This window comes from Osmerus mordax, chromosome 17 (genome assembly GCF_038355195.1).
Source record: "Osmerus mordax isolate fOsmMor3 chromosome 17, fOsmMor3.pri, whole genome shotgun sequence".
Classification (NCBI taxonomy): Eukaryota; Metazoa; Chordata; class Actinopteri; order Osmeriformes; family Osmeridae; genus Osmerus; species Osmerus mordax.
Genome location: NC_090066.1, coordinates 3,997,892 through 4,008,479, shown reverse-complemented (window position 1 = coordinate 4,008,479; position 10,588 = coordinate 3,997,892). Strand labels below are relative to the sequence as shown.

The following is a 10,588-nucleotide window of genomic DNA, read 5'->3' as shown; positions in this document are numbered from 1 at the left end:
AAGCCTCCTGTCTCTGCTTCTGGGAAGAGAGGGAGGCAGGGGGAGACAGAGGGGGAAGGGGAGGGAGGGAGGGAGGGAGGGAGGGAGGGAGGGAGGGAGGGAGGGAGGGAGGGAGGAGGGAGGGAGGGAGGGAGGGAGGGAGGGAGGGAGGGAGGAGGGAGGGAGGGAGGGAGGGAGGGAGGGGGGGAAGGGAGGGAGGGAGGGAGGGAGGGAGGGAGGGAGGGAGGGAGGGAGGGAGGGAGGGAGGGAGGGAGGGAGGGAGGGAGGGGAGGGAGGGAGGGGGGGAAGGGAGGGAGGGAGGGAGGGAGGGAGGGAGGGAGGCAGGGGAGACAGAGGGGGAAGGGAGGGAGGGAGGGAGGGAGGGAGGGAGGGAGGGAGGGAGGGAGGGAGGGAGGGAGGGAGGGAGGGAGGGAGGGAGGGAGGGAGGGAGGGAGGGAGGGAGGGAGGGAGGGAGGGAGGGAGGGAGGGAGGGAGGCTCCCCATTTACGGAAATCAGGCCCAACTCTGGGTTTGCCAGTTTCGGTCTCTAAATGAGCTCATTGAGAGCTAATAACCAATGCTACGAGACAGAGGGTCCATGTGCACAGGGAATTCTGGGTAGGTTAGTTGGACCTGTTGCACCCTGTTTCCTGCTTGTTTTTTAGGTGTACCGCCTGCATTCAGCCTGTTCGTAGGTTTTTAGGTCGGTTTGTGTTTCTAGCTGTAAAAACCCACTGGCTCCTGGTCTAAATAAACTCTGTGTGGTCCCACCCAACCCAGTCTGCTGACTGCCCTGCTCCTAGGCAGAGCCACCACAAAACCCTTCCTCCATACCTATGTATGTATGTATGTGTGTGTGTGTGCGTGGGTGTGTAAACTCTTCCAATGGCTATGGAAGATATCAACAACCGTTCTTATTTAAAGCAGCAGAAGTGCAGAACATACTGAGGCCAGGCCACTACGCCATCTGTATTTCACACACCGCTATCAGGAGGCCATTCACTCATCAAAGCCATGCAGTACACTGTACACCACACACACACACACAGAGGAGCTCATTTATGCCACAGCAAACAGTGGTCATTGTATTGTAGTGTACACAGTTGTGAACAAACCGACACCTGGGGAGGCCAGGGGGCCTGGAGGAAAGGGGGGGGGGGGGGGGCTGTTTTGTCAGTGTGACACACACACATTACAAGCAAGGAGCAGAGAGCCTAGTCTCTCCATCGATCAGGAGGCCCCCTGTGTGTTCTTGTGAATGCTGAACGATGACGCAAAGGGTTCTCTCTTTCTTCCTCTCTCCCCATTGCTCCCTGTTTCTCTAACCTCCTATTCCTGCGACATGAAAGCTAAGCTTTGGGGGTGCTAATGATTCCAGTCCTAGTTGTAGTCACATTAATGAATGCCCCACATCAAAGTGACTAAGGCAGGCACCGGCCGATTCAAGTCAGCTCTCTCAAAGACACCCTCTATCCATCCACTCGTTCCCCTACCCTTTCATTCCTACACCCCACCCTCTGCCATCACATCATCCACCACTCCATCCCTGCCCTCCCCTATTCATCCATCCATCTCACTGTCTGACTGTCAGCAGCAGGTTGGGTCTGGACCCCACGGTGTGGTAGAGGTAGTTTGAAACCACACTGTCATCATAAGATGACTTCATCTCAAACACACATTTAAGCTTGATGCAGTCCACATCATACCATGAAGAGACACTTGGGATCGATGCTCAGGTGACCCGCGGTCAATCACCATAGCTGGTAATAACATAACCAGATAAGTAGATCACACAGGTGTCAGCGAGTAACTGCATATAGTACGAGTTTTCAGGGAAGGCTTTGTCCTCTGCCCCATACAGACAAGTGATGTGTCTATTGTACCAATTATAAGCAACTCTCAGAGAGCCATACAGATGTCAAACCTGAAGGCGAGTGTGTGTGTGTGTGTGTGTGTGTCTGAGTGTGTGTGTGTGTGGGGGGGGGGGCGCTTTGGGGATTTCTTCAGTTCTCAAAGAATAACAGCTTTATCCTGTAATGACGTTGATTTTGTCTCTGATCCAGGAGATTCTTAATAAAGTGGTGCCTCATACACACACACACACACACACAAACATGGGCAGTCCATCACCTTTGATCTTCTTCCAGAATGGGGGGGGGGGATTGTGGAGGGGGGTTGAGGGGTGAGTACTTATTGAAAGAAGTTTCCTTACAGTTAGTCTTCGACTGGCAGACAGGCCAGTAATCACACACACACACACACATTGTCACTATTATGGCCTGGCGGCTTATTATCAAGCTCCTGAAAATCCTGGTGTCAGAAAAGGACAGAGAGAGTTACAGAGAGAGATAGAGAGAGAAATACAGATAAACAGAGAGAGGGAGACAGAGAGAGAAAGAGAGAGAGAGAGGGAGGGAGAGAGAGAGAGAGAGAGAGAGAGAGAGAGAGAGAGAGAGAGAGAGAGAGAGAGAGAGAGAGAGAGAGAGAGAGAGAGAGAGAGAGAGAGAGAGAGAGAGAGGGAAAGGGAGAAAGAGAAAGGGAGACAGAGAGGGAGAAAGAGAGTCGCAGAGAAAGAGAGCGAGAAAAATAGAGCTAGATAGAGGGAGAAAGATAAAGGGGGGGGGGGAGAAAACGGGGGAGAGAGAGAGAAAGAGTGGGTCGATCACAGACTGTGAAACTGAGCAGCTTCATTGTACTTCTTAATAGAAGCAGCGACGGCAGGTTTTTCAAGTTTACAAAAACATATCTTTCTCCCTGGATCTTGACGCTCTCGCGGCCCACCACACACACCCAGGAGAGATCAGAGGAGAGGCTGGATCGCCAGCACAAGCAGAACCCTGCCTTGATGTGAACTGAGGACCAACGCCAGGGAGAAACCTGTATGAGGTAAACTTCCACTGCTGGGAATTGCTACTCCGTGTGTGTTCTCTGTCAACGGACCGGTGCACACTCACACACACACGCAGGCACACGCACACCCACTCACACACACGTACACACACACAAACACAGAGGCACATGTACACATACTGTACACACAGACACACACTGTTGCTGTCTTTTCATGTGCTGCCAGGTCCTGCTGGCTCGGCCAATAGGGAGGCGGAAGCAAAGAAGAGAGGACAGTGAACGAGTGTTGCTCGCCGCTAATTAATCCTGCAGACTTCAGAGGCCACAGGCTGAGGGACAACCAAACTGTAAAACAACCCCCCTCCTTTCCCCTGTCAGACCCCTACCTGCCACATGTCCCTCTGGACAAATTCCTCCTGACCTTGGCTCTTCTGCCCCTGGGCTTGCCCCTTTGTCAACCCCCCACCTGCACTGCCGGCCAAACCCCCGTAGCATGGCCCCGGCCTTATACCCTCTGTCAACCTTCTTGGCTACTACCCACCTTAGCCATCTCTACAAGAGGTGACTCTCACACACACAGTCTGTATGGCCTTTCGTCTCACAAAATTAAAGAGGTAGAAACATGAATATCCAGTAGGTCTACCTCGTAGCCAGGGGAGATATTTATGTGATAGAATGGGTAAACACAGAATATACTCTCCTAGTAAGGGTAGGCAGTCAGACGGCAGTCTAAACCCATTTCTCCTGTCAAGGCCGGAAAAACACAAACACTGCTTGGTGACGACAACCCACTGCTGACCTGAGGGCTGAGGAGATGAGGTCCTGACCTCTGGAGGCAGACGCCTCACACCTTGTCAAAGAGGAGCTAAAACACTTTCCTCTCCTAGACCTTCACTGGGGCCTTATCTAAACAGCTGAAAGATTCCACACCTCTCCTGCTTAGTCAGATCCTGGTCATAGATCCTGGGTGTGATGGTGCATCTGCCTAGGGCTGGTATCTTTGTGCTTTGTATAGGTTAAGACACGCATCACTTTACTGCCTTCGCACAATGATGAGAGACGATGAGATGTTTTTTGAGTTTGACAGGTTACCTCCCATCCTACCTGTGCACACAAACACACACACACACACACACAGAGAGCTACACGTACAACCCACCATGTGTATTTGTCTTAAAAAATGATCTATCACAGAAAGGTGTCTGTCGAAACATTTTGGCCCTCATTCAGCAGTTTTACAAGCAGAACTGAGTTACTATATTTAACTCAAGTGTGTTTGCGTGTGTGTGTCACTGGAGGGTAATTTACACGGAGTGATACAGACCTCACTCTCTCACCCTCTCTTTTGCTCACTTTATAGGGACTGTTATGTATAAGAGCAGCACACATTTTACCCCAGAACTACCACAGCACACACACACAGCACACACAGAGTACAGCACACACACACAGCGTACAGCACACACACACACAGCGCACAGCACACACACACACAGCCGCAGCAGTAAAACAAAGTGGAGCAGAGCTGAGGACAGACCTGTCAGCACCTCAGAACGAGGATACCTGGGTGTCACTGAGAGAGGACAAGAAGGGGGAGAGGTAGAGAGGAGAGAGGAAAAACAGATCGAAAGAGAAAGTCGAACAGGGGGCACAAGGGCAGAAAAAGAGAGAGAGAGGCCTGAGAAACGCCACATTTTCTGCCCTCTCTGTGGATCTGGCTGGTCTGCATGGTGGATGTCAAACTGGTAGCTGTCACATAAGCACAGCACCCGTGTCTGGCTGGGCAGCCAAGTATAGCTTCCCCCAGCTCCACATACCTCCCCCAGCTCCCACACTGAGGGAGGAGCAGAGTCGCCGCCACGCTGCGGCTGGCTGCTTCTGTCCCCATGTCTTCCACCTGGTCCCTACTACTGTAAGAGTATATGCTTCTTTATTTTTATTAAATTAAATAAAACTTTGTAAAATAAAAAACTGTTTACAAGCAATGGCTTGACAGCGGTATTTGTATTATATAGTGGGATTTTTTTTTTTTTGGCTGAATAACATATATCAATATTAATGGATGACATTTTTTATTTCATGATCTACAGAATCTACATAACATTATGTATTGACCTAGTGGGATTATACTGAATAGATTAAACTAATGCAGTGTAAAGTACAAATGTAAAATCATGTTCAAATTAGGACAGACAAGTGTGTATTTGGAAAGAAAACATTTTCCTACATCAACTTATTATTTATATATTTTAAATGGCATTAGTCTGTTTAAACAACTACATACTGTATATTTTTTACGAATTTTTACGAAACATTAACTTTACATTGACCTACCGCATATATGACAAAAATGATATCTGTTCAAAACTTTACATTTACATTAATTTGGGCAGATCACTTTGAAGGTAACTGAGACTCCTGAACACCACTCGAGCCACGAACTTCTCAAACTGTCAAACTTGAGTAACAGAGAACGTGAACGCACGAAAACAAGCGCTCTTTTCTACCAGTTAGTTAGGAGAAGCTCGTGCCAAGGTGTACAGGTGCCATCGTTCTCACGATGGGAATCAGGGCCAAAATCTAGTCCGAAAAGAAACAGAATTCTGATCTAATAATGACTTACAGATAGGAGGTAAAGACGCTCAGGTTGTCTGGTAGTGCCGTGAGCCCGAGGTCCGAGCAGTCGACCCTCTGAAGCATGCCGTCTTCTTCGCAGTGACAGCGGGACGGGCAGTCGCCCAGAGGAGCCCCCTTCTGCGGTACGGCTCCACATTCCGCCACCACCGCCAGTAACAATATAATTACAACTTCACGGAGTTGAAACATCTCCACTGTATGAAATGTATTTTTAATTTACTGCGCACTATAAGTTTCTCGGCAGGAGTTAAGTTTGCCGCCTGGTCGCACGTTTAGTAAAGTCCCTCAGATCAGTTGATGGTCGGTTGTAGGCTATCGAGCCTTGGCTTGCATGCGTGCAGTCGATTGCGTGTGTTCCCCTATTTCTTATTCTCCGAGTTCCATCCTGAAATGCTTCACAGTTTTAAACACTCGCCTATGCGCCGCATTTCGTGACGTCAGTCAATGCCATTCAAAACCAGCGCGAGTGAATGTGCAGTGGTAGAGTGAGAGAGAGCGGAGGGCGCACGCGGGACCCTGAGCGAGCAAGGACCAGGGGCCGTACTGCGCTCTGCTGTACACCTAGCACACAAGCGGAGGATTGCTCCTCGTAGCTACGCAAATGTTGAGGCTCGCAAATAATTCACCTGCTTCCCCTACACCTATCTTAAAGATCATTATGCAGTGGGCGATTTGTTTAATGCTGTAAACGTTATGTTAAAAAAAAAAGTTCTGAGACCTGGTTGATGATCTGCTGCGTCGCTGAGGTGGTTAATAATTGACATCCCTCTATGCATGTTGATGTTCAAGTATACTATAATATCACTGTGTAAAACGTAGACCAGAATACAGTGCATGCATTGTGTTCAATGACACTGCATCCTTATACAACTGAAATGGCTGCAGTGATTGTAAAGCGAAATCACTACAGGTAATATGAGATTAGATCGCTATCGGGCCGTGGATGATGCAAGCCACGTTGGAAGCACTTAAGAGTGAGGCAATCCCTCACTGTGGGGACAGATAGAGGAAGAGCTGATCCTGAAGCCTCAGAAGGACCCAGAAGCACACAGACATGGTCTTTGTTTTTTCCGGCTGTCAGTTGCTAATGTCAGGGACAGACACAGAGATAAGGAGCGAGAGAACAAGAGACAAATACATAGAGGGAGTTAGGGGCCAGAAGGAGATGAAGACGGGGAAAATGCAGAACAAGATGTCTTCTCTAGGCATTCAGTTCAAATATGTGTGTGTGTTTTACGTGTTTGTGTGCCTGTGTGTGAGAAACAATTCTTCCTCTTTGACCCGTGACCCGAGGTATTACTCTGAAAGGAAATACTGTTGTGTCACTAGAGATCTGTCTCTGAGGACCATGAAGTCATAACTAGTCAGATAACATATAGGTAGAGGTGTCTCCTGAAAACAGAGCCCCTGCAGTATAACAGTGTACTGTAGAAACACAAAACAACATAAAGTCAGTTACACAACTGTATCCATTTAGAAAACGACTACATGTAGAAATAATTTTACAAAAGTAGATTTGGATTGGATTTTAGCAGCATACACAGTATTTCATGAAGCGAGCACAAGTTTTTATTATATACACAACATAGTGCACATAGTGTCATCAGAGGCAGCTTTTACCTTGTTAATCCCCACATCCGTTGCAAAGGTGTGGGTCAATTCCAAGGCCCAACCAGCAAGCCCCCAACCAATCAGACCAGACGAGGAACAACAACATTTGCATGTAATCCACCTCCAAATAAAATTAATCTGACGATGCCAAAGATCGGCAGTCACTGCAGGCCTACGTAAAGACACACACATCCTCAGTAGGACCATACACACACACATACACAGTTTTGATGGAACACTCTGCAGGCCTACCTAAACGTGTGGCATGGGACCTATGCCAGCCATTTCAATGTTAGAGATTGTGGAAATAGATGGACACACATACACACACACACGTACACACACTCATTCAAATTAACATGCTCTGTCTCTACTGTGTGTGTGTGTGTGACATCGAAAGAGAGAGAGAGATTTGCAGCAGAGTCTGAACAGCTTATTGTGGCCCAGACTTATTGTTGTCCCTGGTGGCGGACTTAGTCTCATTAACACTTCATGTTGTTGTTTTGCTGCCTGCTGATTAAAGCAAGGTATTATCTCTCTAATGAGGGCCGGAAGGCCAGGGAAGGCCAGGGAAGGCCAGGGAAGGCCAGGGAAGGCCAGGGAAGGCCAGGGAAGGCCAGGGAAGGCCAGGGAAGGCCAGGGAAGGCCAGGGAAGGCCAGGGAAGGCCAGAGAAGGCCAGGGAAGGCCAGGGAAGGCCAGGGAAGGCCAGGGAAGGCCAGGGAAGGCCAGGCCAGTTCTGCAGCATTAGACCGGCATTACCTTTGCCAAGCCTATATAGGCCCACCTGAGCTACATGTTTCTGATCCAGTGTTGAATAGTGAAGGGCATTATGTCCTTATGACATATAAAGCTCTTCTGACAGGAACCTGTGTTCCAAAGACAGAGTAATAGAGCTAGAAAGCCACACACACACACACACACATACAGAGAAAGATGGAGGCAAAGAGAGGTCAGGGGCGGTGGCTGCATTTGTTGTAGCCTACACGTATACACACACATACCTTTGCACTCCCCCCCCCCCCCCCCCCCACACACACACACACTCCAAAAAAAATAAGTTTTTTTTTTTTTTGCTTATTACTCTTGTATGTCAATAAATTTGAACAGTCTAGCCCAGCACAGGATCTTCGCATGAGTCGCAGTGATCCACGCTGAAGACTCAGCAAGCATCTGGAAGCATCTACGTACACACACGTACACTGCATGAATCATCCTCCACGCTCTTGGAACCAATGACATTTATAAATATGCTTAGACCCGCTCTACATCCAAATAAAGAAGGAATGATCTCGAACTATAATGCAGCTCTTTCTGCCTTTGCTTAATTTCGAGAGAAAGGTTCACTGAGTGAACGAATGCTTTCATTGCGTTAGTCACGACTGTTTCACCCTGTTAAACCCTGAGTGCTGAATAATTCAATTATCTCTGCAAACTTTGTTTCGAGGAAAAAAAATCGAGGCAGGCCACAATGGGAGTAGAGAAGCGCTTGTGTAAGAAATAGCGACATGCGTCATTGTGGGTGATCGCTTGCCATCCGGATATGCCGTTTTTATTTTCCTCTATTATTTGTTTTTGCTGTGAACAAATCATGCCGCTCCAAATAATTGTGAGCGTGTGTGCGCGTGCTCGTATGCGTGTGTAGGTGTGAGTGTCCGTGCAGCTGATGAGCGATCATGTGCAGCAGTTCCTTCACAGTCACTGGGTTGCCTCTCTCTACTGGACATAGTTGGTAATGCATTGGGAGAACTCACAAACAAGAATACCTGTAGGGAGGAGACAAATCAGTTTAATCGTTATCTATGCCGCCATGTTTAATGGTTATCTTTAGGCCGTGTTAAACTAGATAATTGGAACTGGAACTAAACCAATCTGTGCAAGGAACCTGGAGATCTTTCCGAGAAAGGAAGAGATTTTCAGTTCTGACTGCAAAGTAAGCCAACACTTAATATAACAAATGAATATATTGTTGTTTTTTTACCCCTAGAAATGGTTCACCTGTTCCATTTTACATAGCTGGAGAGATATGTCATCACCTGTACACACACGCACGCACACACACACACACATACACACACACTAACATTCGGTCGTGATCAAGGATTAGACATGTTGCAACTTGCTCTCCTTCTGACATCAAATACAGTATATTTGTTTAGCTCGCTCGCTCTCTCTCTCTCTCTGTCTCTCTCTGTCTCTCTCTCTCTCCGTGTGATTAATTGCTTGCCCATGGTGCGTGAAGTGTAAAATTGACCAGATATTTCTTATATTGTTTTTTGACATTGATGACATTAGCTAGCACACATGCAAACATACACACATGCACTAACACACACACACACACTCCTACATCCTTCAGGTGTTCAGGCCTACAAACATTCTGTTCTCACATGTGTGGGTGAAAGCTAATCGAAATGCTTTTGCTTCTGAACACATCTAGGCCGGGTTTCCCATATTTGTTAAGAAGCTCTTAATGCTAAGAGCTTCTTAGGAGCGTTCTAAGAGTGTCTTAGGAGCGTTCTAAGAGTGTTCTAGAGCATTCTTAGAACGCTCCTAAGAAGCTCTTAGCGTTAAGAGCTTCTTAACGAATCTGGGAAACCCGGCCCTAGACAGAACACTTTGGTACGGAGGTGTTGCTGCTGTTTGCTGCACGGCCCCAAGGCAACACTGGAGGCTGGACAGATCCTAGCAGAACAGGAGGATAGAGCCACTGTGGCCGACTACAACTATGAAATACATGATTATAGACACGGTCAGCGGCCGTGTACCCAGTGTTTATGGTTCTCCAGAGTAAAATGCTAAGCTGATGCTTAGATCATATCTCCCTCCTGACGCAGCCATGCTGAAACATCCCAGAGATTGAGCACCGTGGACGGGCAATCCCGAGAATCCCCCCTGGTTCTCTGGTCCTTTCACCCAGGGCTTTGACTACTACCCCCATAAGTCACCTCTCTTATCTGTTTTATGTCTGTTAGCTGTGTGTGTGTGCTGAGTCAATGAGCCGGGTTGATGGTCCTCTGTCAGCCTACATCTAAAGATAAGTGCGCACAATTACACACACACTATGGAGGGCTATCCTTCCGTAGCGGGACACAGCTAACAGGCTCAACCTGAGGTGTTTAGATAAAGACCAGGAGGACTTCAGGAGACAGTCTCCATAGCAGGATGAGTCACAGAGCGGTTCAGAGACAGGATCTGGCTTTTCTGTGACCCTGCCATCCACCCTGTCATCAGTGCCCCATTCAAAATCTCCCCCAACACCCAACTTTTCTTCCTGTTACTAAGCTCATGCATAACGGTGGATTTCATTCTGACAATCAAGCTCATGAACTTTAGACCTCCAAGCCGACCTGCAGGTTAGCACAGTCCCACTACGCCAGGCATCTGTTGCTGTCTGGATCTGGATCTCACCATGGGGTCAGAACAGCACCCTGTCTCTCTCTGATAACATCTGATAAGATAGCTTTGATGCTTCTGATAACAGACTGAAAAATGCAACACTGTTGCAAGATA

At 48.0% G+C, this 10,588-nt stretch overlaps 1 protein-coding gene across 1 annotated transcript in view; it reads right to left on the bottom strand.

Annotated features, from left to right (window-relative positions):
• Window positions 1-5,655, bottom strand: part of LOC136960468 (leucine-rich repeat-containing G-protein coupled receptor 5-like) — a 41,152-nt gene extending 35,497 nt beyond the window's left edge. The window contains exon 1 of the mRNA XM_067254969.1: window positions 5,453-5,655. Coding sequence (XP_067111070.1) covers window positions 5,453-5,655 — 203 coding nt within the window. The remainder of the gene's footprint in view (window positions 1-5,452) is intronic.
• Between the last annotated feature and the right edge of the window lie 4,933 nt (window positions 5,656-10,588).